Source organism: Globicephala melas, chromosome 4, assembly GCF_963455315.2.
Source record: "Globicephala melas chromosome 4, mGloMel1.2, whole genome shotgun sequence".
NCBI classification, from domain to species: Eukaryota; Metazoa; Chordata; class Mammalia; order Artiodactyla; family Delphinidae; genus Globicephala; species Globicephala melas.
Window position 1 is genome coordinate 11,485,201 of NC_083317.1, and position 27,800 is coordinate 11,513,000.

A 27,800-nucleotide genomic window follows, 5' to 3' on the forward strand; every position below is an offset into this window, starting at 1 on the left:
ATGGGGAAGCGAAGCCAGCCGGGGGCGGGGCGGGTGGGCGGGGGGCGTGCGCGCCGGATCCCATCGGCCGACTTCCGGCGCGCGGCGGGAGAGTGGGTTCAGAGCGCGCAGCGAGGGTCTAAGTGCGAGCGCCCAGAGAGCCCTGGGTCCGTGGGTAAGCTTCCTCCGCTTTTCAGGAAACTACATTTATGGTTTGGTTTGGGGATTACTATCAGGAATTGGATGAAACTGTAGGAACTGGTTTGGCGGTAGGGATTGTCCTCTTATTTTTAATCGCAGTGGGTGAGGGTTGGCCATGTGCTTTTCAGTTTTAACTGAGGTTTACATTGTATCTATCACTTTCTCTGCTTTGTAAGGTGTCAGGGCCTTTTTGCATCTCTCTGCTTTTTTAGGTTTTTTAGGTCATGCACCTAAATTGCATATTTTCTCATTTTGCATCGTTTGTCTCTAGCAGATTACTTAGTCCCATTTTGTAGTTGGTTTCTACCTTATTTTATTCACCAAGTCCTTTGTTTTGTTTTGTTTTCTTTTTTTTTGGCAATGCTGCACAGCATGCGGTATCTAAGTTCCCTGACTAGGGATGGAATCCAGGCCCCCTGCAGTGGAAGCGCAGATTCTTAACCACTGGACCGCCAGGGAAGTCCCAATTCACCAAGTCCTTTGAAATGGCTTTTCCTGGCTCTCTAATTCTCCTCGTGTTACCCATTTAGATGATTGAGGCCCAAGAAGGTTAAGTCCCTCAAGGTATCCCAGCTAGGAAGTCTTAACTCCTTAACTCAAACCTAGGCAACTCTGGCTGGCGGCCTCCTAGCCACTCCTGGGTGTAGATTCCCTCAGGCTGAGTCCTAATCCTTTTTCAGAGATCAGCGGCAGTAATCAGGATAATTTCCCTTCACTGACCCTCTTATTCAAACTAAACATAAATGTTTTCTCTAAATTTAAAGATACGTTCATTTTAGATATGTCGATACACGCGGCAAGTCTTTTCCAGTAAGCTAAAATAGTGTTTTTCTCCGAGATGATAATTTAGTAATTTTTTTCTTCCTCATATTTTCAACTGTTAAAGAGTATCTGAAGCAAAATTGGTTCCGTTGGAATCCAGGCTACATCCCCACTTATCTATGTGACCTGCAGCAAGTTACATAACCTAACTGAGCCTTACTTATTTATCTGCAAAGAGGGCATGGTAATCCTATCTGCCTCACAGAATTCTTAAGATTAAGTGAAGTAATTCGTGAAAAGCATTTAGAATAGCATCTGGCACGAAGTTAGTGCTCAAAAAATCTTCTTTATATTAGCAAATTATATTTTTCTTTAAACGTGTAATGCTAGCATCTCACGAGAAGTAACTGATTTCAGTTTTTCCTGTTATCAGTTCGCCTTCTACATAATTACATGTCTTCTGAAAATCAGTAAATGAATGTGACAAGTTATTCATTCCTTTGGCTTTTTTTTTTCTTGTTAGAATTTCTTTCTCTCCCTAAAGCATCAATTTGGCAAAAGTAATAAATAAAATATAGCAGATTAGCATTTACTACTGCTGAGTGTAAGAAATTGTACTAATTGTTTATAAATGTCATTTCAATTCTTACTAGGCCTCATAAGACAAATTCTCTTAATTCCACCTTTTATGATGTGAAGAAATTGAATTGCAGGTAGTAAGAGCTTAACCAGGGTCACACTGTTAGCTTGAGAGATAGTTGCCTATCCTGCCCAGGATCAAATGCCAGAACTAAGCAAGACGTGTTCAAATTTGATTTTTGCCTTCTCTACCAATTTTCTGGCATATTGCACTAACTTCTTAAATAGGGGTCAGCAAACTACTGCTCTTGTGCCAATCCTTCCTACTACCTGTTGTTGTACAGTCCACCAAATAAGAATAGTTTTTACATTGTTAAATGTTTGTGGGAAGAAAAGGAAAAGTGATGTTTCTGTGACACATGACAGTTATACAAAATTCAAATTGCAGTGTCCATAAATACAGTTTTATGGAAACACAGCCACAGTTATGCTTTATAAACCTCTGATAGCTTCCTGTTACTTAGAGAGGAAGTAGGCAAACTATGACCTACAGCCAACTGCCTATTTATGTAAGTTTTTACTGGACACAGCCAGGCCACATTTGTCTCTTGTCCAAGGCAGCTTTCATACTACAGTGGCAGAGTTCAGTAATTGCAACACAGACTATATGGCCCTCAGAAAATATTTACTATTTGACCCTTTATGGGCTCTAGTCTTAAACATTTCTTTGAATTTATTGTAACTTTAAAGTCTATTATTTATAAGACTAAAGGTTTAAAAACAGTTATTTTCAATTTGGTGTCTAAAGTTAAAACATTTTCATTTTTAACTGAGATTTGATGACTTTTAAATCTTCTAAAAGTGAAGCCCAGGGAATTCCTGGTGGCCCAGTGGGTGGGAGTCTGCCCTCCCAATGCAGGGGGCCAGGGTTCAATCCCTGGTCCGGGTAGCTGTATCCCGCATTGCATGCCACAGCCAGCACTCTGCATGCTGCAACTAAAAGATTCCGCATGCCGCAACAAAGATCCCACATGCCGTAGCTAAGACCCAGCACGGCCAAAATAAATAAATAAAAGTGAAGCCCAAAGAAGGGTGATTGTTCATAGATTTTGTTTTAATGCAATAAGGAGCTTTAAAGTACTGCTCTAATCCTTAAGAGTACACAGTCATATTTCTCAAATTATGAATCCTAGTTTTTCACAAATGAATTGCTGGGATAAAATGTTATTTGTATGATTACAAATAACTACTTAAATCATATTTAGAAATCGTGGTTTCTAAAGTATATGTATTCTAAACTATCAACTGTGGTTTTCTTTCTGCAGCTTTCATTTTCCTGCTGAATTCCTGCTTTGCAGACTGAGCAATGGCAGCCCGAGTACTTGTAATTGGCAATGGAGGAAGGGAACATACTCTGGCCTGGAAACTTGCACAGTCTAATCATGTCAAACAAGTGTTAGTTACCCCAGGAAATGCAGGCACTGCCTGCTCTGAAAAGATTTCGAACACTGGTAATCATTTTTTTGAAGTAAAAGTGAACGATTATAAATGATAAAACTGTCACTCACATCTCTTCTTTATAAAGGTCAATTGCTGTTCAGATTTGAATGCTTTTTTTAACCCAGAAATTTATGTGGTAATTTGAATACTTGCCATATGTTGTAATTTAAGGTATCCTGTTGTTCAGAGTGTATCATTTTCTTACCTTAGATTATTTTAAACCTTACAAAACACGTCCACTGAAAAAGTTACAAAATGCCTAATATAGGTTAAAGGTGTTTTGGTGTGTATTTTGGGGAATGCAAAATTGAGCAGTGCTATTAAATGTAAGTTCTGGCAATTCTTACTCCATAATAGATCTCAGCCTTCATCTCTTCCACCGGTAAATAGGAAAAGATGATCGGTTCTTATGCTGCACTAAATTCTTCAGTGACTTCTCATAGTAGTCAGTATAAAACTCAAACTACTGTCCTTACGAAACCCTCTGTGATCTGGCCTCTGCTGGCCTTTCCAGCCTGATCTTTTATAGCCCGTGTTTTCTTTTCACTGTGCCCTATCCATGCAGTCCTGCCAGTATCCCAAACAGAGCTGCCTTGGACTTTGTTCTCACTCCTAGCATGACTGGCTCTTCATCATTCAGGTCTCAACTTATGTTACCATCTCAAAGAGGACTTTCCTAAAGTTTCTAAGTAAAGCATGTTCACCCCCCAATTCATTTGTTTTCAATCATGGACTATTATCTGTATCTTCTTTTACTTTTGTCTGTCTCCTATCTTCATTTTCCTCCTAGAACATAAGCTCTAGAATGTAAACTGCATGAGGGCAAGGAAGTCGCATGTCTTTTTTTAAATAAATTTATTTATTTATTTTTGGGTGCGATGGGTCTTTGTTGCTGCGCATGGGCTTTCTCTTGTTGTGGCGAGCGGGGTCTACACTTTGTTGCGGTGAATGGCCTTCTCATTGCGGTGACTTCCTTGTTGCAGAGCGCAGGCTCTAGGTGCACAGGCTTCAGTAGTTGTGGCTCACGGGCTCTAGAGCACAGGCTCGGCAGTTGTGGTGCATGGGCTTAGTTGCTCCGCGGCATGTGGGATCTTCTAGGACCAGGGCTCAAACCAGTGTCCCTGCATTGGCAGGGAGATTCTTAACCACTGCACCACCAGGGAAGTCCCGTGTCTCCTGTCTTATTTTGCACTGTGTGCAATGTGCCTAGTACCCTACGTGGCACATAATATTTATGGAGAGAACATAGACCCAGCAAGGTACCAACTGGGAGAAGATAATTGTGTACATAGGAGCAAAAATAATAAGAAAAAGATAAGAAAATATCTGCTTCCCTGGGATCTTAACTCTGGGAGTGAGGTACTGTATTTTTTTTTTTTTACAGAAATGGCACATTTTATCTAGATGCAATTGATGTTATACAGACCAGCCCATGAAAATCTCCCAATATTGTCATGAGGCTGCTATCACTTGTAGTGACAGGTTAGGTGTGTCATCTTCCTCTTGCCACCCTTTGCTGTGCTGAGGTAGTTGGCTCTGTTCAGCCCAGTTGTGTTTGCAGCTACTAACCCAGAGTGCATGGTACTCCATCCTTATCCCACTCAGGCAGTTCCTGTAGATTGAGAACTCTGCCTTTTCTGCACTTATCCCCTACACATCACAAATACCACATATGTACAGAGACTTCAGCCAGCTTAAGAATGGTGGCCCAAATAACAGTGAAGCAGAAGAGCACCTATAGAACCTACTCATGATTAATATATGGTTGATCCTACTACTACATAGAACTCCCATCAAGAAAGAAAATTTACCTGGCTTGTACATTGGAGAAGTGAGCTAGGTCTTAAAAGTCATCCTTCAGTTCTTAGCTTAAACGTCTTTGCAAAGAGACCCTTTCTGGCTTAATCAGAAATAGCCTCCCAGTTTACCTCACATCAGATTTGCCTAATTGTTCACACTTTGTATTATTTTGCTTGGATATTTATAACTCAACATTCCCACAGTGAAATATAAGCATCTTAAATATAGGGACCCTGTTTGTGTTTACATCTTAACCTGGTGACTAGGACAGTATCTAGCATATAGCAGTTCTCAGTAAATCTTGAATGAATGACATTTAAAAGACCAGTTTCTGAGTATATTCTCTGGTACACTTTTTTGTTTACAATCAGCACTGGCAACATGAACACCATAGTCAAGAAAGTATAGCTCTTGGAAAACTTACTCAGTTCTCTGCTATCACTGTAGTGATAACAAAGCAGAGAACTGAGCTTTGTTGGTTAGCCTGATGTACTGTGCTCTGAATTTCTCATGGTGAAACCCATCTGTACCAGTAAAAGAAAACCAACGATTAATAGGCATACCAAAGTATAGTACTTACATTTCAGATAGACAGTTAACTTAAAGAATGTTTTTATAAACAAGGTGGGTTTGTTTCTTTTTTCTTTTCACAGACATCTCAATCAGTGATCACACTGCCCTTGCACAGTTCTGCAAAGATGAGAAAATTGAATTTGTAGTTGTTGGACCAGAGGCACCTCTGGCTGCTGGTAAAGTTCATTGCTGTTTATTATTATGGTATACACCGTGCTAACAGGAGCTTGGAGATCATCTCATCTAATACATTTTACAGATGAGGATTTCTAATATAATACACTGAAAAAGCTTTCACCCTCTTGAAATTTATGGATTCCAGGATTCCCCCCCCCAAGCATCAGTAGTATGAATAATAAGACTAAATTTGAATGAGAGATCAAATTTGCAGCTGTAGGAAATATTTTGTTTTTATTCTGCTCTATTCTGGTGTCTATTTAATAATCCATGTATTTGAATATCAGACATGATTTTTGTTGGATTTGAATCATGTGTCAGTAGCATTTTGTTTATATCCTATATAAAACATGAAAAACGTAGTTATTCTCTGCCATTTGCTTCATCTCAATGTATATTTAGCCTGATCCTAATTCTTCAGAATGAAAAGGCCCTGCAGAGAGCTGGGCTACGGCTGCTTGTTTCCATCCCTAGGAATTGTTGGGAGCCTGACATCTGCAGGAGTGCGGTGCTTTGGCCCCACAGCAGAAGCAGCTCAGTTAGAGTCCAGCAAGAGGTTTGCCAAAGAGTTTATGGACCGACATGGAATCCCAACTGCACAGTGGAGAGCTTTCACCAAAGCTGAAGAAGCCTGCTGCTTCATTATGAGGTAAATAGAAGATAGCCTGTGAAGGGCACTTGTTATATGATATTTGAATATACGGGTCACTTTTATGTTACGAGTTTATAGTAAGATAATTCTAGGGGAAAACTCATAGGATGTAGACTGCCTTTTTCCAACATCAAAATAAAATGGGATTTACTCTTGCGGCCTTGCAGAAAGATAAATTTTTTTTTTTTAAGATAAATTTTTTTAATGTTTGTTGCTGAATAGTTTCTAGGGGAAAAGGATACATTTGGTTGTATAGGCATTCCCTCTTAGCCAAATTGACACATAAAGGATGGTGATTTTTTTCATCAATAATTAACTAGAGTGAGGAATCATCACTTGGCCTTCTGCCACCACTGTTCAATCCTAAATCTTAAAATTAAACATCCTGTTCTCTATTATATGGAGAACATTGAGCAATAAATGAATGTTGGTAGATACATGCCTTTGCCCCCTATTTTTGTTGACACTTTTCCTTTTTACCTGGTATGTTTTCTTTTTAGTTGGGTCAGTTTCATTCTTTGTTTTTTCTTCATCCTACATTGAATTTTATTATTTCCTAGTAGCCAGATACCTCCCAAGTAACAATTTTGTTACTTACTTTGGGTAAGTCTCCTTCTAGATCTCCAGTTCTACTCAACAGAAGGAACTACCAACAACAGTTTCTTATGTGTACTTGGAGAAATGATCTGTGTATCCATGCTTATATTGGTCTTATACAGCTACATCTTTTACTTGAAGGAGAGCATGATTCATTACTTTATATTGTATCTTAAAAGGTCATTCCATATGCATGCTATGCAAGTGTTGTTTTCCCCCAAAGATTTTGCTTATATGATCTCATGGTAAGTGAGAAAAGCAAAACTGTATGTACCATATGACCACAACTATAAAGAAATACATAGGAAAAAAAAATCCTGGCAGGAAGTACATCAAAATGGTGTTAGCAGTTTTTTTTTTCCTGCTTTTCAGTTGTTGCTATAGCATATTATTACACAATGCCAAAGCATTTTAAACTTTTGAATCTTAAAGATTTATTGGATATTGAAATTTACTCTGTCTTCACAGTGCAGACTTCCCTGCTTTGGTTGTGAAGGCCAGCGGTCTTGCAGCTGGGAAAGGGGTAGTTGTCGCAAAGAGCAAAGAAGAGGCCTGCAAAGCTGTACAGGAGATTATGCAGGTAAGTTGATGCCTCTTAAAAAGTTTATAATTTTCTAGTCACACTGGATAAATAAATACTGTTAAGCTTACAAATATTCCTCAAGGCAAGGAAAACGTATAGCAAACAGTTATTTTTCATAGTACTATGTATTATAATCCATCTCTGTAAAAGGGTTGTTACACATCTACACTGATGGCTAAACTATGATTCTGTTCTTTGCAAGTAAGTTCTGTTTAGCATCCTTTGTTGTCTGCTCTGAAAGGTAAAAAGTCTTCAGACTACAGAACATATAAATAAACACTCAACAATCCATGAGGACAAAAAAAGTATTTATCCTTTGTGTCTCAGGTCTAAGAAAAGTGAAGCAATGAACTAATATACTTTGCTTTTTATGATCCTTCTTGGTGGTTGTGGGTTTCTCCCCCTTGTGGAAATCTGTTTTCACAGACATTAGTATAATTATTGTAAGCAAACATAATTATAAGTCAGAAATAGAGTTAAATGGTAATGATGAAAACATCTGTTTTTCTGTTAACCTTATTTGAAACTGGAAAGCTGGACCCCCAGAAGAGTTTAAATGATGTGTTCATCTCATCTGTACCAGTGCTAACTCTACATCATTGCAACTCTGAAAATAGGAAACATTCGGGCTTCCCTTGTGCACGGTGGTTAAGAATCCGACTGCCAGTGCAGGGGACACGGGTTCGAGCCCTGGTCCGGGAAGATCTCACATGCCGCAGAGCAACTAAGCCCGTGCACCACAACTACCGAGCCTGCGCTCTAGAGCCCGCGAGCCACAACTACTGAAGCCCGTGCACCACGATGAAGAGTAGCCCCCACTCGGGGCAACCAGAGAAAAGCCTGTGTGCACCAATGAAGACCCAATGCAGCCACAAATAAATAAATAAAATAAAAATAGGAAACATTCATATATGTTCCTTTGCAGCTTTCAGAGAGAGAAAGAGAAATTATAATACTAGTGCGTTGGTTCATAATACAAATGGTGCAAAATGACAACAGCCAATTAAGTAAATAATAAAAGCTTATAATTTATTTCTCTTTGTTTTGTTTTTATCGACAATAAGGATAAAGCTTTTGGAGAAGCTGGAGAAACAACTGTCATTGAAGAACTTCTTGAAGGAGAAGAGGTGTCTGTATGTATATTCATCTTTTGGACTTTTACAGAGTATAAGCTGTGTTATCTGACCTATGATCCCAAAAAAGGCTTGGTTTACTCTGGTCGCTTCATCCAAGAGCATAACCTGAGCAGTTACACAGGAATTTGTATACGTTTAGTATTTCAGATACAAATGAAAAAAGAATTTATCTTCTTTTTTTAAAATATATAAACTTATTTATTTTTGGCTGCATTGGGTCTGTTGCTGCGCGGGCTTTTTCTAGTTGCTGAGAGCTGCGGGGCTACTCTTTGTTGCAGTGCGCGGGCTTCTCATTGCGGTGGCTTCTCTTGTTGCAGAGCACGGGCTCTAGGTGTGCAGGCTTCGGTAGTTGTGGCACATGGCCTCAGTGATTGTGGTTCTCAGGCTCAGTTGTGGCTCGCAGGCTCTAGAGCACAGGCTCAGTAGTTGTGGCACATGGGCTTAGTTTTCTCCGCAGCATGTGGGATCTTCCCAGAACAGGGTTCGAACCCGTGTCCCCTGCATTGGCAGGCAGATTCTTAACTACTGCACCGCCAGGGAAGTCCGAAGAATTTATCTTCTTTTAATCATCCCCAGTGTAGCAGTAGGCAAATTGGACTTACATCATCCCCAGTGTAGCAGTAGGCAAATTGGATTTATATCACCCATTATTTAAACAGGGGAAAGGTTGAAATTTTTTACTTTGAGAGTAGCTTGATTTCCGCGCCCCCCCAACCTAGCTCAAAAATTACAGATCCTTCAGAACAGAGTATACAGGATCTTTTGATTCTCGATCTAGGAAACTTAGGGTTATTTATGTTTTAAATCATTTTACTTTAAAAAAGAAAACTTTTCCTCTAATTAGAGTTAAGGTACATATAGTTCTCCTTATTAAATTATTTTTTTACTTTTTGGCATTTAAGGTTAAGTGGACCGTTTGTTTTCTCTACAGTGTCTGTGCTTCACTGATGGAAAGACTGTGGCCCCCATGCCCCCAGCACAGGACCATAAGCGATTGCTGGAGGGAGATCAGGGCCCCAACACAGGGGGAATGGGAGCCTATTGTCCAGCACCTCAGGTACTTCACAGAGGCTCAGCTGAAGTTCAGTAGTCATTTTTTGGTCTTCTCAAAGAGCTCTTAGGCACTTTCTGTTTTTTTTTTCTGTAAATGATATTACTAATCAGCAAATTGGTTTTCCTAGTAAATGAAAAGTGTCTCTTCTGGTCTCACTCTAAAACTAACCTTTTCTAAAAGCCTTTGAGGAACTAACTTAAGTATCGATTGAACAGATCCTTCTAGCCCCTCCTTATTCATCATTGGATATCCAGGGCCCTATACACAAGTGCTCAGTAAGAGTGGGTATGGTGAATTGAGAACCAGGTCAGACTACCATTTGTTCTTCTAGTCTTTCTACTTCATAACGGATAGAGCATGTTTCCAAACAATTCCTTGACAATGTTTATGAAAAATATGCATTGAGCATATTATAAATAAATTAGCACTTCAGAAACTCACCCATTTCCTTTCACTGCTGATAGTTATAATTGTTTGTGCTAATAATATGGTGCCTTTTAGATATTTTTCTTAAGTAGATTAAAAACCAAACAGGGTTTACTTTAGACTTTGTGTATTAAAACTACCATTTGGTAAAAGTGATTTTATTTACGTATATTTTTTACTTAAAAAAAATTGTTTACTTATTTATTTTGGCTGCACTGGGTCTCAGTTGCAGCATGTGGACTCTTAGTTGCAGCATGCATGTGCAATAATTTCTACAATTAATTTATAAACTCTAGATTCTCAATTTATAGGCTAATGAGGTATGCATAGAATATACTATAAGTATACAAAGGAGCCTCAGTGTGGGCGAGGACTTTTTCAGTTAAATACCAGTTACATTTAAATAAGTCTCTATGTTCCCTAGGTTTCTAAGGATTTGTTGCTAAAAATTAAAAATACTATTCTTCAGAAGACAGTGGATGGCATGCAGCAGGAGGGTGTGCCATACACAGGTAAGCATATTGATGTCATTGTGGACATTATTTATAAAGTAAGTTTGCAACATTTTCTTTTTTTATAAATATATTTATTATTATTTATTTTTGGCCACATTGGGTCTTTGTTGCTGCACACGGCTTTCTCTAGTTGCTGCAAGCACGGACTACTCTTCGTTGCGGTGCGCGGGGTTCTCATTGCGGTGGCTTCTCTTGTTGCGGAGCTTGGGCTCTAGGTGCCTGGGTTTCAGTAGTTGTGGCACACAGGCTCAGTAGTTGTGGCTCACGGGCTCTAGAGCGCAGGCTCGGTAGATGTGGTACATGGGCTTAGTTGCTCTGCGGCCTGTGGGATCTTCCCAGCAGGGCTTGAACCCGTGTCCCCTGCATTGGCAGGTGGATTCTTAACCACAGTGCCACCAGGGAAGCCCACCATTTTCTTTTTTTAATTGACCACTGTTATAACATTTGTTACGGCCATTCCAAAACTTTCAGTACTATAAGTTTATATTCTGATTTTCATAGTCACAATACAGTGTCTTCATTATAGACTCTTTTTTTTCCCCCATTTTTTAACGAAGGTATCCTCTATGCTGGTATAATGCTGACCAAGGATGGCCCAAAAGTTCTGGAGTTTAATTGCCGTTTTGGTGATCCAGAGTGCCAAGTAAGTAATAAAGATAATAATATAAAGTGTTACTTTGTAGAATATGTGTGCTGTTTTAATCTTAGGATTTATCAGCCTTGAAATAATTACCTTTGAGAAACATATGCAAGTTCTGGTATCCCAGTGAATAAAATGTCTAAGGACAACTGAAGTTTCTCTTAGTTGCCATGTTGATTATGTTTTTCCAGGTGATCCTCCCACTTCTTAAAAGTGACCTTTATGAAGTGATTCAGTCTACCTTAGATGGCCTGCTCTGCACATCTCTGCCTGTTTGGCTTGACAACCGCACTGCCGTAACTGTGGTCATGGCAAGTAAAGGTTATCCAGGAGACTACACCAAGGGTGTAGAGATAACAGGTGAATATCAGAGAACAAAAGGTTGGATTGCAATGTGACAGGTGACCAGTACCACAGTAGGCCTTTGTCCCATTCAGTGTTGTGTTCCTTTTAAGGGTTTAGAGACATCAGTAACCTTTTAGGGGTTTCTAACATAAGCATGTTGCTTGTTGGATACGGGTGTCCAGATATCCAAAATTACTGTATTTAAAGAACTGCCGTCCGTTTCTCTTCCTGCACAGCGAAGACTTAAGTGGGCCTAGCTAAGTTTCCAGAGAATCACCCAGTGCTGCTTTTCTTGTCCATCCTCCAAGAGCCAAGAAGATAATAGGAATGTATGAGAGTTGGAGGAACTTTAATATAAATTACATCAAGGAGAAAATTTCAGGGCTTGATCTCTGAATGATCACAAATTAACCCCCCAGTTTGCAGTGCACCCCATGGTCACTTTGATGGCAGAATTAAAAGTTTCAGAAGTATAGCCTTCTCTTCTGTTTCTCCTTATAGGAGGTGAGGCATCTAGTTAAATGATGTTAGATAAAGCAGTGTTTTAAAATGCTAAATAAGTTCCAGCACGATAAGGCCAACACCAGACCTTTAAAATCCCTAGCAGGCTGTCATTTGGCAGCCTGCTAGGGATTTTAATACCCCAATACTGTGTTTGATTCAAACACCCTATTTCTGTCTTACCCAGACAGTAAGTCTTAATACCCCAATACTGTGTTTGATTCAAACACCCTATTTCTGTCTTACCCAGACAGTAAGTCCATTGCCCTGTGCGTCCCACACATGGCAGCTGGGCAGTTAGGAGCTGATTGCCTTTTAAAATGGAGAGAGGGAAGGGATAGAATCAAGATCTTTTGTATTGGTGAAATTTCCCTAAGATTGGGGTGACAAGTGTCATAGTTATTTCTGACACCCCAATATTGGGTGTTACTGATACCACCACATACTTGAGTACCTGTGACTGAACGCCCCTATGTTATAAAAACACCTGAGGGGACCTCCCTGGTGGTCCAGTGGGTAAGACTGTGCTCCTAATACAGTGGGCCCAGGTTCGATCCCTGGTCAGGGAACTAGATCCCTCACGCGTGCCACAACTAAGAGCCTGCATGCCACAACTAAGACCCAGAGCAGCCAAAATAAATAAATAATATATAAATATTTTGAAAAAATAAAAACATGTAGAGAAGACACGATATTATAAACAACTACAATAAAAAAAATGTTTTAAAGAAAATTTGATACAGCAAAAAATAAAAAACACCTAAGGAAGATGTGTATTAACAGATTACCAAATATGGTGCTAAAAGAGAAATGGAAAAGGACAAACTAGGGATATGAAAGTTTTTTGGGGGGGACTTCCCTGCTGGCACAGTGGATAAGAATCCGCCTGCCAATGCAGGGGACATCTGTTCGAGCCCTGGTCCGGGAAGATCCCACATGCCACGGAGCAACTAAGCCTGTGCACCACAACTGTTAAGCCTGTGCACCACAACTGTTGAGCCTGTGCTCTAGAGCCCATGAGCTTAGAGCCCGTGCTCCACAACAAGAGAAACCACCTCAATGAGAAACCCGTGCACCACAATAAAGACTAGCCCCCGCTCACCACAACTAGAGGAAGCCCGCACACAGCAGCAAAGACCCAACTCAGCCAAAAATAAATTAATTAATAAGGAAAAAAAATTTCTTTTTAATTAAGAGGTTGTCTTTTTATAAACTGTCCGTGTTGGTCATTTCAGAATTTAGAAAACACAGTCTAATAATAATTTAAATGTAAAATATATATGTGAGATCTTAAAACTAATTCAAAAGAAAATGAAGCAGGGGACGTCCCTGGTGACACAGTAGTTAAGAATCTGCCTGCCAGTGCAGGGGACACGGATTCGATCCCTGGTCCGTGAAGATCCCACTTGCCACGGAGCAACTAAGCCTGTGCACCACAACTACTGAGTGTGTGCTCTAGAGCCCACAAGCCACAACTACTGAAGCCTGCATGCCGTAGAGCCCGTGCATCACAACTACTGAGCCCACTCGCTGCAACTAGAGAAAGCCCGCACACAGCAACGAAGACCCAACGCAACCAAAAGAAAAAATGAAGCCAGGGATTTTCTTTTAGGCTGAGCCCTAAACCTAATTTAAATCATATTTGTCTTAAAATTTTACAATTGTTGTATTAGGGAAAAGATTAAGAATATGTTTTGCATTGCAATGATCTTATTGGTTTTTTTAAAAAAGAAAGCAACTTTATTTAGTTGGCTATGATAAAGCAAAAAGATAGTCTTTTACTCTTCAGTAAAAAATGTGATCAAATGCAGGATTTAGGGCTTCCCTGGTGGCGCAGTGGTTGAGAGTCCGCCTGCCATTGCAGGGGACATGGCTTCGTGCCCCCATCCGGGAAGATCCCACATGCCGTGGAGCGGCTGCACCCATGAGCCATGGCCGCTGAGCCTGCGCGTCCAGAGCCTGTGCTCCGCAACGGGAGAGGCCACAACAGTGAGAGGCCCGCGTACCGCAAAAAAAAAAAAAAATGCAGGATTTATTCATGATGTTTAGGTTTTGTTAATTTTTTTTTTTTAACTTTTCGGGAGAAAATAACTTTATGCTTCTAGTTTCAAACTTTTCAGGGCTTAGCTTTTTTTTTCCTTCCTTATTGAAATAATCACTCTTACATGAGATTTATGATAACACAAGGTTTTAGTAATACAGTTATCACCCTAGAGCGGAACAGACTGTTCTTAGGAGAAAGGCTGTATTTACTATAATATTACATTAATTCCTTTCTGATAGGATTCTTGTGAAAATTCATTTAAGTGAAATAAAGGTTTTATTTAAAAAAAAACTTCTGGAAATTATAAGCCACAGTGTAGAATATTATTACTGCAATTGATATGTCAAATATGCTCTCTTACAGGGTTTCCTGAGGCTCAAGCTTTAGGACTAGAGGTGTTTCAAGCAGGCACTGCCCTAAAAGATGGCAAAGTGGTGACTAACGGGGGTAGGGTCCTTACAGTAACGGCCATCCGGGAAAATCTCATCTCAGCCCTTGAAGAAGCCAAGAAAGGACTAGCTGCTATAAAGTTTGAGGGGGCCATTTATAGGAAGGACATTGGCTATCGTGCCATAGCTTTCCTCCAGCAGCCCAGGTAAACTTCTGACCAAGGTGATTATAGCACAGCTTCAGAACTGGCATAAATGGTGATGTAGAAAACTCCATTAACCCTGTACTAAGTCATTCTGCATTCTTAACTCTATGAGACTGATCTGATTTTTTTATATATATATAAATTATTTATTTATTTTATTTTTGGCTGCGTTGGGTCTTCGTTGCTGGTGTGGGCTTTCTCTAGTTGTGGTGAGGGGGGCTACTCTTCGTTGCGGTGCTCGGGCTTCTCATTGCGGTGGCTTCTCTTGCTGCGGAGCACAGGCTGTAGGTGTGCAGGCTTCAGCAGTTGTGGCTCGCGGGTTCTAGAGTGCAGGCTTAGTAGTTGTGGCTCATGGGCTTAGGTGCTCCGTGGCATATGGTATCTTCCCAGACCAGGGCTCGAACCCGTGTCCCCTGCATCTGCAAGCGGATTCTTAACCACTGTGCCACCAGGGAAGCCCGACTGATCTGATTTTGATTTGCATTTAGTTTGAATTGAAACTACTAGTTACAGCAATATTCAAATGAAATGGAAAAAACTTCATGGTAGCTCATGTTTGAAAAGCTCAATAAGATCAGTGCTGTTGAAAGATTTTTTCACATTGTACGTTTTAGATATATGCAATCAGTTGTCAATTATTCATCAGTAAAGAAGGGGGAAGGGATTTTTTTCCTTGAGTTATCATATATTTATATATTACTGTTGTATTTATCTTTTTTTAATAAATTTATTTATTTACTTATTTAGTTTTGGCTGCATTGAGTCTTCATTGCTGCACGTGGGCTTTCTCTAGTTGTGGCGAGTAGGGGCTATTCTTTGTTGTAGTGCGCAGGCTTCTTGTTACAGAGAACGGGCTCTAGGTGCACAGGCTTCAGTAGTTGTGGCACACGGGCTTAGCAGTTGTGGCTCTCAGGCTCTAGAACACAGGTTCAGTAGCTGTGGCGCCCGGCCTTAGCTGCTCCACGCATGTGGGATCTTCCTGGTCCAGGGCACGAACCTGTGTCCCTGCATTGGCAGGCAGATTCTTAACCACTGTTCTACCAGAGAAATCCCTGTTGTATTTATCTTAGTTCATGATTTTGTCAAAGAATTCAGGATGAAAATATTGGTTGTCTAACTTTGCAACTTTATTTGATTGTACTATAAATTTTGGCCATCTCATTTGGTCACTGCATTTATATTTATTACTGAAATGTATTTTGTAAACCCTTTATTGATTCATTTATTGTCATATACAACTAACTATTCCTTTGTAAAATCAATGAACTATTAACTGCAAATGTGGGTATTTTGATCTCATCACAATTACTATTGCTCATTGAGTTCATCTATGAGAAATAAATATGTTTTAGGACAAAATGAGAAATTTTTAGCAACTTAATTCAAGTTACATTGTTACTGATAGGCAAATTTTTTAAGGTTAAATAATGGAATTTTTTTGAACATTAAAATACCATGCTAAAATTTTATTTTTTATTTTAAAATGACTAGATTCTATTGAAATGACCTATTTCAAGTGACTTGAAATCTTAATATTCATCTGATTCTTCAAAGATGAAGAAGATGAGAGGCTACAGTGCCAATTGCTACCTGACAAAAGAGTTGTTTTTAACCAGTAGAACTTCGTTTCCTATATAAGCATGACCCCAGACTGCTAACTTTATTGGAGTTAACTGCCACATTTCTCTCAAGTCTGTACCCTGGCACCTTGCTTCTAATAAAACTTGACATATTTCTTCATGTATCCCTGAATCCCACTAATCCAGAGTTGTCATTTTTGTAAGGCAAGACTAATGAAGTCACATTGCCATTTATAAACTTGATCTCTAAATGTACTGTTCCAACTTGTTGGCACTATTATAGATGGAAATGATGCACTGAATATCATTACCTGGTTTTGCTTTTTTTGGAGTTTTTTAAATCTTATTTCTTACTGTCTTTAGTTATAAGGAAACATACAGTTCTCTATTATTGCAGTAAGGGCTCAGTTTCATTATTGAGGATTTCTTTGTAGAGTCCTTATAATCCTAATTTCCACTTTTTTGACTCCGTTTTGGCACTCCTTTCCTTCCCATACCAAAATTGAACAGAGAAATATTACGGCCAAATATTGGTATATTTAACTGCCTGTGACAAGTACTTCTGGAAGAAATAGTTAAGTTAGAGAGGTAGTTACAAATAGTGAAGTTCCAAATAGTGATGATCAACTGAGGAGGTTGTTTAAACACATTTCAATTCCTAGGACCTGCCCTAGACCAGCTAAATCAAAATCTCTGGATATGGCCCAGCGTATTGGGGGATATGAAAATCACTAGTGATATCTTCTGCTTTAAATAATATGTTAAGGTTAAAATAATTCTTCCCTGGCATTTAGGTGATGCCTTTGTTTTTTTAAACTCTTTAGGGGCCTGACTTACAAGGACTCTGGGGTAGATATTGCAGCTGGAAATATGCTGGTCAAGAAAATTAAGCCTTTAGCAAAAGCCACCTCCAGACCAGGTAAGTCAGGGCCTGTCCTTTGCTAGTTCATTAACTGTGACAAACATTGTGTATTGATTTGTGCTTTGTAGTTTACTGAGGAAAATGTTCCAGATTAATGCCAAGTTGCTGTAAGTCTTGCCCCATTTAAGCCAAACTCATAGTGTTCGGCTTTCTTATCTCTAACACTAAAAGCATTTCTTACCCATGACCTTAAACTCAAAAGGATATGTATACCCCTTTAATATCTGCTTTCTTGATCAACTCTTTGCTGTTGAAATGCAGCAAGTAATTAATTTTCTCTCCAACAGGCTGTGATGTTGATCTTGGAGGTTTTGCTGGTCTTTTTGATTTGAAAGCAGCCGGTTTCAACGATCCTCTTCTGGCCTGTGGAACAGACGGCGTTGGAACTAAACTGAAGGTAATCAGACACCTATGTGAGTAAAGGCCTTTTATGAAAGATATGAAAGAATTTACTGTGTATCAAATACATATCTTTCGGGACTTCCCTGGTGGCGCAGTGGTTAAGAATCCGCCTGCCAATGCAGGGGACAAGGGTTCAAGCCCTGGTCCAGGAAGATCCCACATGCCGCAGAGCAGCTAAGCCTGTGAGCCACAGCTCCTGAGCCTGCACTCTAGAGCACGCAAGCCACAACTACTGAGCCTGCGTGGCACAACTACTGAAGCCCGCACGCCTAGAGCCCGTGCTCCGCAACAAGAGAAGCCACTGCAATGTGGCGCGATGAAGAGTAGCCCCCGCTCGCCACAACAGCCCACGTGCAGCAACGAAGACCCAATGCAGCCATAAATAAATAAATAAATAAAATACATATCTTTCCCCTCTTGACATATATGCACTAAAGAGAACCACACCAAGTAATCATACAGTTGGCTACAATAGCTACGTGTTTCTAATAACACAGTGTTGGTGAGACTATATCCGGATAGAAGGGTTATCTTAGGGGAAAAAAGGGGATACTTTCGGACCAAGTAGCTTATCGGAATTTAGTGTTCTTTTGTCTTTAGGTGTTCAGAGCACCTAGCCAAAAGTCAGTAATATTGTTAGCCTCCACTGATAATTGACAAGATATAGGTTGGAGCTTATTCTCTTACGTGGATGTTTATATTCTTCTGTAGATTGCCCAGCAGTGCCATAAACATGAAACCATTGGTCAAGATTTGGTTGCGATGTGTGTAAATGATATTCTGGCACAAGGAGCGGAGCCCCTCTTTTTCCTCGATTACTTTTCCTGTGGAAAACTTGACCCCAGTACAGCTGAAGCTGTTGTTGCTGGAATTGCTAAAGCTTGTAAAAAAGCCGGATGTGCTCTCCTCGGTATGATCATCCATTTTAATCACACATCCTTCTTATGTATTTCAGCCCTATGTACAAACATGATCGGTTACCAGTATACCTAACGAGACAAACTGTGTGTCACAAGACGAGGCAAGTAAAGTATAGATGACACCACCTAAGGACAACTTAGACCTTTGTGCCCTCGAACCCTCCCCTCAAGGCTTGGTCCCCAGACTGAGACTCATACTCCACCATCGCCCAGGCCTTATCTTCTCCCTGATCCTTAGCCACCATTTCACTCCCATCTCTCTCAGTGGCCTCCTGGACAGACAGGGTAGGGGGCTGTTTCCTCCTTATGGCCCTGCAGCAGAGGCAGCTCGGGTCTTGGCTTTCTGAGTCTTAACTTAAGCCTTATTTTCCCACAGAAATGACACTAAGAATAAAATGTACCCAAGGTTTACAGAAATATTAAATACATACATGAGGATTTTGAACACAATTAATTTGTAGGTTGACCAAGGAACAAAACTACCTATTTTATATTACCATTTCTGTGGACAGGTATGTCCCCAAAGCCAAACTTGCCTTTCAGCCATCTTTGAGAACAGTTCCTAATTCGGATCTGCCTGCCTAGACCGTGTCTTTACACAGTATCGTGGTAGTATGAACTATGACATTTTTTTTAGGCCAGGGCATTTAGAGTTAGGCAGGTCTATTAAATCACTTCTCTAAGCCTGTATCATTATTGGAACATAGAGTGATTGTAAAGATCAAATATAGGTGAAAGCATTTCTGAAACTAACTGCTAGAGAAATGGTGTTATATTCAACTGAGTATTCATCCCGTAAAAATAATGATGTTTGGAGGCTATACTCACCCTTTGTGGAAATTAGCACTATTTCCCCTGAAATCATGCTTAGATGTTTGCGGAATACAGCTTTTGTTTAATTGTTCATATGAAGAGTAGCTGGTGTCACTACTTCCTAGACAGGTTTATAATATTCGGTGATTTCTTTGCTCTTGTTTTCTCTTTCTGCCAGGAGGTGAAACGGCAGAAATGCCTGACATGTACCCTCCTGGAGAGTATGATCTAGCCGGTTTTGCCGTTGGTGCAATGGAGCGGGATCAGAAACTCCCTCACCTGGAAAGAATCACTGAAGGGGACGCTGTTATTGGAATAGCTTCATCTGGTCTTCACAGCAATGGATTTAGCCTTGTGAGGAAAATTGTAGCGAAATCTTCCCTTCAGTACTCCTCTCCAGCACCTGATGGCTGTGGTGGCCAGGCCTTAGGTAAACATACTCACATTTAAACTCTCCTGCTTGGGAATGTCTGAGCAACCACTTAATTGGGTTAGGCTTTCGTTACTTAAAGTTAGAATGGAACAAACTGCGTATGTTTTGGTTTTATATTCATAGACTAAGTTTTTGTCTCATCTTCCTAATATACAGGTGATTTACTTCTAACTCCAACCAGAATCTACAGCCATTCACTGTTACCTGTCCTGCGTTCAGGACACGTTAAGGCCTTTGCACATATTACCGGTGGGGGATTGCTAGAAAACATCCCCAGAGTCCTACCTCAGAAATTTGGGGTGGATTTAGGTAAGATTGCTAAAAAGAACGTTTGCTCAGAAAACTGTTATGAGAAAAAATACATTGTGGAAGGAAACTTTATGGGTAGTTAGTACACATATGATTATGTGGAAAATTCTTTTTTTTAATATTATATTTATTTATTTGGCTGTGCCAGGTCGTAGTTGCGGCATGCAGGATCTTTTTAGTTGTGGCATGCAGAATCTTTAGTTTTGGCATTCGAACTCTTAGTTGTGGCATATAGGATCTAGTTCCCTGACAAGGGATCAAACCCGGGCGCCCAGCATTGGGAGTGCAGTCTTAGCCACTGGACCACCAGGGAAGTCCCTACCTGGAAAATTCTCAGATCATTGGGGCTTCTTGTGGAAAAAATAGGACTGAACTTTTCCACCTTTTCTCGCTTCATTAGCCATGTTTATAAGGCATAAAGTCCTCATGTAATTGACTTAGATGAAATTCTTTAAGCAGATTCTCCAAGGGGGTCAGTAAGCTCAAGCTCTATCAAGATGGAATCAGGAACATGCTGGGAAGGGAAGTGGTAGTTATTAAATAGTCTGTGCAGGGGATAAAGGAGACCTGAACCAAGGCATAGAGAAGGGAAACAGATTGGAGAACCATTTTGTGCTTAGAAGGAAAAAAGAAGTCCCAAGTTTCTAGTTTAGTAGGTGAGTAGATTTGGAATAGGAAGTGGAAATACAGTGTTTTACATCTTTGAAGTATTTATTGTAGTGTTTTTGTGAGCAGAAGTTAAGTTGGGTACTTATATGCAGATAGTAATAGTTAATCACAAAGAGAATAGGAGGGACCAAAAGGTTGTTCCTCAATATTCCACCCACCTTAAAGTTTGGCAGAGGTAGAATTTCTAAAAAAAGAATAGTCAAAATCAGGCAGTAAACCATGTGAAAGTATCAACTCCGAGCAAGGATTTCAACATGACACTGGTTAGCAGTGTCAAAAAGCAGCTTGGTGAGGATAGATACCACCCCCCATATATTGGAGCGGGGGGTGATGGCAGAGATACAGAGACAATGAGTGAAGATTGCTGTTTCAGGAACCTTATTGGTTGGGAATTCCCTGGTGGTCCAGTGGTTAGGGCTCAGTGGTTTCACTGCAATGGCCGGTTTCAGTCCCTGGTCAGGGAACTAAGATCCTGCAAGCCATGCAGCAGGGCCAAAAAAAAAAAAAAAAGAATTTTATGTGTGTGTCTATATAGGTATTACCTAAAATTTTTTATTAGAGATTTTTGTTGTATTAGAGGATAGGTTCTTACACCTAAATCTAGATTTTTTTTTTTTTCACATTCACAAAAGGGTAGTATGCCGACCTTTACTGGAATTCAGGCATTAGAGCATCTAATTCATTAGGGGATTTCTAAGAATCTAGTTAGTTAACACAGCACAAAACTTCACGCAATCGTGAATACTGGCCAAGTGTGACAAGAAAAGTGTTCTCAATGCCTGAGGTACAAATGGATCCCAAAAAAACTTCTGAAAGGCCCGTTTATAGTTTTACCCTCTATAAAATAGCAGTGCTGGTTTTAATTTCCATAGGTTTGTATATGTACATACTTCTATACTTTGTGTCAATAATAGGTTAATTGAACAACTCTTGCCTGTTTTCAGATGCCCAGACCTGGAGGATCCCCAGGATCTTCTCGTGGTTACAGCAGGAAGGACACCTCTCTGAAGAAGAGATGGCCAGAACATTTAACTGTGGGATTGGGGCTGCCCTCGTGGTATCAAGGGATCTGACACAGCAGATTCTGCAGGATATTCAGCAGCACAAGGAAGAAGCCTGGGTGATCGGCAGAGTGGTTGCATGTCCTGAAGGTAACTGTTCCTTATTTAGTTGCTCTGTTTCAAGCCATTGATAGGCAACTATCTTTACGCAGCTGTAACATGAAAACACCCATGCCAGTAATACCATGCATCTCTTCATTTCTGCCTCAGGGCTCTGACACCTCTGTGTAGCAGTGACATATGCACAACTACACCCTGCAGGACAGCCCTTGACCAGCGGGGTGAGAACTAGTGAATGAATGCCCACTTTAGGGACAGAAGAAGGGAGCGGTTCTGAGGCACAGTCTACATGGCTCCTTTGAGGGTCTCAGTGGAATCAAGCCCCAATTGCCCACAGTGGTTACCAGTTTAATAACACAGTCTTATATTGGCTCTTGCCCATCCTCATTCTGGTTCCCTAGGATCACTTCCCAAAGTAATCACCTCGCATGTAAGACCTTGTCTCAGGCTCTGCTTTGTGGTTCAGCTCAATTCAAGGAGTAGTGAGCAAGCACCCTGACCAGTACTGTGTATGACTTAGAACTCTGTTAGAAGTACTAGAAATTGGCAGATTGACAGAAAACCAACTCAGTTTCTCTAACAGAGATGTCAAGGCTTGTTAATTTTGTCTGTATCTGCCTTTCATCCCTTTATTGTGTGGCTTTCACTTTCAGGCAGGCTCTCCAAATACCGGAAAGATGTCTTGAGCCCACATCCTTCAACTCACATTGCAGTAAGAGAGGCCCTCTCTTTCTCAACATCCTATATCGAGTCTTTGAATAGCCTTGCTTGGGTCACATGCCTACCCTTGAAGCCAAGAGGTCATAGCACTATTGTGGATGCAAGACTTGCGGGAAAGGGGAGACAGAACACTGGCAGGCAGTAACATATCCACTTTATGTTTAGATATAGTGCTGTACCTTTTAGTTGAAGTGGGCAGTTATATATGTTCACCATCAGGAAGTTTGTATGAATGAGTGACGATAAGTGAAGCGAACGTATTGTTTTAGTCCTTGCATATCTTATTTTCAGAATAAAATACAGTACTCTAAAGTTTTTATAGAACACTTCTCTTTCCATATTACTGTTAATTCACAGTTGTTCTTTTTTTTATTTATTGGGTGTGTTTGAAACAAAGGTTCTCCTCGTGTGAAAGTCAAGCATCTGATTGAAACCATGCAAATAAATAGATCAGTATTGGAGAATGGCACCCTGAAAAATCATGTCTCTGTTCAACCAAAAAAGGCAAGAGTAGCTGTCTTAATATCTGGGACAGGTGAGATGTGGCTTCCTCTTTACTATAGAGCTGTAGAAATGCTCTTCCTTTTCTCCCACCCACACCACCCCCCCCCAAAAAAAAAACCCTCCTTCCGACTCTGAGAACACTCTCAGTACTGGGGCCTAGGTATCATTAAGGAGTGTTATCTTTTCTACATCCTCAGTCTTTCCACTTTCTCAGGCATTTGAAGCAGCTTCTAAAGGAAGAGTAGAGGGTGTGGGGAAGATGGTTGAAGAGAGAGAAGCTAGAAAAGACAGAATGGAAATTCCAACTTCTTTTGAATCATAGCTTTGTAGTTGAAAAGTCTTAGGACAGTTGAGGCTTTTTTAAATTGTTAATAGTAACAATACAAAATTTGTGTTTGACTCTGCGGACAGTGGGGTAAAGTCCTAAGAGCATTGTATTCTCTCATATGGATGGATATAGTATGATTCTTTTTTCCTTTTATTTTTTTTATTTGCACCATGCCATGCAGCTTGTGGGATCTTAGTTCCCTGACCAGAGATTGAACCCAGGCCCTCAGCAGTGAGAGCAGAGTCCTAACCACTGGACGGCCAGGGAATTCCATCCACTGTTTTAAGTAACATTGCTATGAACATTCTTTTAAATATACAATAAGTTTGTAAGTGCATATCTGGTTATTTCTTTAGGTTAACTTTCCCAGAAGTATAATTGCTTTACAAGTCTATTTTAAGGTTTCAATATACTTTAGACCCAAGTTGATGGTAAAGCAAAGAAACTACTGTAAGGGTCATAGTGGTTTATTCTTCTTCAGAGGGTTGATTTTTTTGCTTAATTAAGCAGCTTATTCCTCATCAATCAGTCTTAAAATCATGTTATACTGTTTCTACTGGTCTGCTAAATCATATTATTTTGCAGGAGCAATTACATATCCTTGAACCAGGAGTGCCTATGTTTTTGTAAGATACTAATCCATTATTCTAAGAGGAACGGAATTTTAAAGCCTCACATATTTTGCCAATCTTTTCTAAGACATTTTTATTCAAAAATCTTGACCATTCCCTATTCAAAATGGTATAAACGTTTTAAAGAAGTGTGCACTCACCTGTGCTTTTCTCCCTTTTTCAGGATCAAACCTCCAAGCTCTCATAGACAGTACTAGGGAGCCAAGTAGCTCTGCATACATTGTTGTTGTGATCTCCAACAAGGCAGCAGTGTCTGGCTTAAATAAAGCAGAAGGAGCCGGAATTCCCACCAGGGTAAGTTACTGTGAAAAGTATCTTTCAAGATTACTTACACTCATAATCTGCCCCCAAGTGTTCTTTGGATGCCTGGATTTGGGGTGGGTGCTGGGCTTGCCTTTATATTCATCCTGTCCATTCCTTAATTCTTGACATCACGTGTATCTTCAGAAGGAGGTGAAGTATAGTCTATATAAAGGTTGAGTTTTAAATTATTTTTGGTAATTTGTTGGAAATGGATTGTACTTATCTTTTTCTATTCTAGGTAATTAATCATAAATTATATAAAAATCGTGCAGCATTTGACACTACAGTAGACCAAGTCCTTGAAGAGTTCTCCACAGACATAGTCTGTCTTGCAGGATTCATGAGAATTTTATCTGGCCCCTTTGTCAGAAAATGGAATGGTAAGCAAAAATAGTTTGATACTACATTGAGGAATTGACTGAAAATGGGCTATAGGGTGGTGAACTTGCCAAACAATCCCAGTCATGGTATTTACTGTGATGGTTTATTTTGACACACGTCATAACTGAATTTCCTTTGCCTTTAGCCCAAAGAATAATGATTTATTATCCTGCTGTCTCTATCAGTTTTCTTTGGCCTGCTGTAATTACGGTTTCTAATGTAGCTTAGGTTGGTTTCACATTACTGCAAACATATTATTTCATCTTCTGGATAAATATTGGGAAGAGACTTTTTTACTTGTTTAGAAGCAAGAGAAGGTGACTCTCTGTATCCCAAAATAGAGTTCCTCTTCTGAGGAACTGTGAACCATTGCCAGAAGATGGAAAGGAAGGCATTGTTGCCAGATAACATAGTGTCTGCTGTTAATGCCTTTCCCGCAGAAGTTTTGACTGCTTCCTGTGGTTCTTTTTTGTGCACATATTTGGTCAATAAATGTATTTCCTCTTTGGAGAGTTTGTTTTCTTAAGTGAATATAGTTAGAGCACTTGTGGTGTAATATACCACAGGCAATGCTTTTGGTGACATAAGGCACACAGACTGACTAATCCGGCATCTGTGGATTAGTCACATGTGAACATGCCACTTTATGGTTAGAAGTCAAGCACATAGACACTACGCAGGAACCGCCTGTCTTTCTAATATTATGTGCCAGGGACAAGCTGAATTTTCTTCAAGAGCCCTATGATCCAGATTAGAACCCCTCCCATCCAGCTTTGAGTCAGTGCAGGCGCCTGTTCAGAAGCCCCTTGGTGTGTCTTCAGCTGTGCAAGGCAGAAACCTGCTGCTCCCAGGGCCTCCTTGGATGAGAACGTGTATTTCACTTTTCCTCATTTCTGTCTTTGACAAAGAAAACACCCATCCTAGAAAAACCTTGCTCCTATTGACTCCTGATTCTAGACAGGAAAGTGTATGTTCCTTTGACAGAATACATAGGGTTTTTTAATTCTGACCACTATGTTTTAATTAATTTCCAGGGAAAATGCTCAACATCCACCCATCCTTGCTCCCTTCGTTTAAGGGTTCAAATGCCCATGAACAAGTCCTGGATGCCGGGGTCACCGTCACTGGGTGCACCGTGCACTTTGTAGCTGTAAGTATGTCTCTTTCTACCAAAATCTTATTAGTATTTAATGTAAATTGTACTTGGCAGAAGTAATGTTCAAAACTTTCTCATTTTTCTTTTCCAGGAAGATGTAGATGCTGGACAAATTATTTTACAAGAAGCTGTTCCGGTGAAGAGGGGTGACACTGTTGAAACTCTATCTGAAAGAGTAAAATTAGCAGAACATAAAATATTTCCCTCAGCCCTCCAGCTGGTGGCCAGTGGAACTGTACGGCTTGGAGAAAACGGCAAGATCTGTTGGGTCAAAGAGGGATGAAGCATCCTAATCCAAGAATGGAGCCAGCTTTGAAAGAATTCTAGCTACTTGCAGAGTGACTTTTATCGTGGACTCAGCCTGAAAGACATCTAAGACATATATGTATTGCTTCCAGTGGTCTTTCAGGTTTTACCTGTTTGGGGCCTTTTTGTTCATCATCAAAACAGGCATTCAGAATTCCTTTTACTTTCAGCCAAATAAGATACCAAAACTTAATCTTTCTTATATATTCGTTTTCGAAGAGCTAATAAGTCTAATAAGTTAATATCTCTTCCCCATATTGTATATCTGTACTGATCTGAATTGAGACTTCTCTAATTATTCTGATCCTAAGTTGGTGTCATAAAATTTTGAGGTAGTTCCCATTTCTGAGGGATAGTGTTCTTTGTACTTTGAAATATCATTACACATTCCTATAACAATTGACAATTTTTGTAACACCCAGATTTTAGCTTCACAGTTTGGGAGGATGGAAGGCAATCTACTCAGACTAGTAAAGAGTATAATGGGACTGCATGATTTCCCACTCTAGCCAGTCATCTCTAATGTGGATATGCAGTTCTGGAACTGGGAGGTCTAGGTTGACATACTGGGCCACATGTGCATGACCCTACACATAGGACCACATTTCTGTCATCGCTGAGCAAACAGGGAATGGCCACCTGGCCCATAGGCAGCCAGCCAGCCTTAGACTGCTGAGCCACCTTCAGGGTGGCCTGAGAGCTCTGCCTGCCCAACAGGGGGGCACCTTACTGGAAGGGTACCTTGAAGCCCTGTTCAAGTCCTCCCTTGGAGTTTAAACTCAAAACTTAACGGCACAGGACTCTTACAGTAGTTATATACAGAAGAGAGTAAACTCTCGCCTTAATACAGGAAAGAGGGTCAAGAGAAGCAGAGTGCCAGAAAAAAGGACAGACACCTTTGCCAAGAGACCCTCATCACTGCCTCTGGTGCAAGTCAGTTTCCCCAGGCAGCTGGCCGACATTACCCTACCTCTCCTTGACTGTAGTCAGCAACTGTCGTCAAATGATGTCCAGGTACATCATTTTACATAGGTGTCTTTGCTGCAGAAACAATTGACTCACCTTTTTCTAGAGAGCTCACTCAACATAATAAGCACCTATTGTGTATATGCCAAACTATCCTATGAAGGTTTTAGAAAGTTAGAAGAGATAAAGGAAAATGTTATTGGTTGATAAAATCATATACTGTAATAAAAGTAGAAGCTGGTACCAGGGTAAATTAGAAAAATCAGTAAGAGTTTATGACTTTAGAAATACAATTTTCCAGCCCTTATTTAGACACTAATATCCACTAAAAGGAACCTGGACACCATGGAAGGTAGCTGATTCAGTATCTTCAGATAGGAAGAATCAAAGTGTGTCTGAAATATGTGGTTGACAGAAACCAAAAAAAAAAAGTTGAAAGTAGCAGGGATGATACTGAAAGGACAGAGGAGTCAGCTGAAAGGGTGTCCTACTGTCTAGTTTGTGATAAACAATATTATTTGGACATGTTGAGTGTGTGAGCAGCTGTTGGTTTATGATACTCAAAAGGTCATTTAAGTTATGAAAAAGACAATGCATAGAAGGGTGAAAATATGTTAGTTTTTTATTAATGTAATAAATATGGATATTTGTCTTTTATTATAGATGTCTCTGTTTC

General features: G+C 40.1%; 1 protein-coding gene across 4 annotated transcripts; it reads left to right on the forward strand.

Annotated features, from left to right (window-relative positions):
- On the forward strand, positions 1–27,800 carry GART (phosphoribosylglycinamide formyltransferase, phosphoribosylglycinamide synthetase, phosphoribosylaminoimidazole synthetase). Of its 4 annotated transcripts, XM_030880796.3 has the most exons (22): positions 72–154; positions 2,847–3,032; positions 5,475–5,570; positions 6,046–6,220; positions 7,289–7,400; positions 8,468–8,536; positions 9,471–9,596; positions 10,444–10,531; positions 11,092–11,177; positions 11,366–11,534; positions 14,428–14,659; positions 17,064–17,158; positions 17,449–17,558; positions 18,275–18,473; positions 19,475–19,726; positions 19,886–20,038; positions 21,652–21,858; positions 22,946–23,083; positions 24,176–24,306; positions 24,554–24,695; positions 25,731–25,846; positions 25,944–27,799. In XM_030880796.3, the coding sequence occupies exons 2-22, from the start codon at positions 2,888–2,890 to the stop codon at positions 26,133–26,135; spliced, it is 3,033 nt and encodes a 1,010-aa protein (XP_030736656.1). In that variant the 5' UTR covers positions 72–154; positions 2,847–2,887; the 3' UTR covers positions 26,136–27,799. The 4 variants fall into 4 exon arrangements, 3 of the variants coding, with proteins under 3 accessions (XP_030736661.2, XP_030736656.1, XP_060153816.1); XM_030880801.2 differs by lacking the exon at positions 2,847–3,032 and having other exon boundaries at positions 1–154; positions 25,944–27,800; XR_009563663.1 differs by lacking the exons at positions 24,554–24,695; positions 25,731–25,846; positions 25,944–27,799 and adding an exon at positions 22,482–22,540.

Bases quoted from the DNA above. Each gene is read 5' to 3' on its own strand.
- GART (XM_030880801.2), top strand. From the start codon at position 1: ATGGGGAAGCGAAGCCAGCCGGGGGCGGGGCGGGTGGGCGGGGGGCGT. The intron at 9,597-10,443 runs GTACTTCACAGA...TATGTTCCCTAG, and splicing joins CCTATTGTCCAGCACCTCAG to GTTTCTAAGGATTTGTTGCT. The intron at 14,660-17,063 runs GTAAACTTCTGA...TAAACTCTTTAG, and splicing joins GCTTTCCTCCAGCAGCCCAG to GGGCCTGACTTACAAGGACT.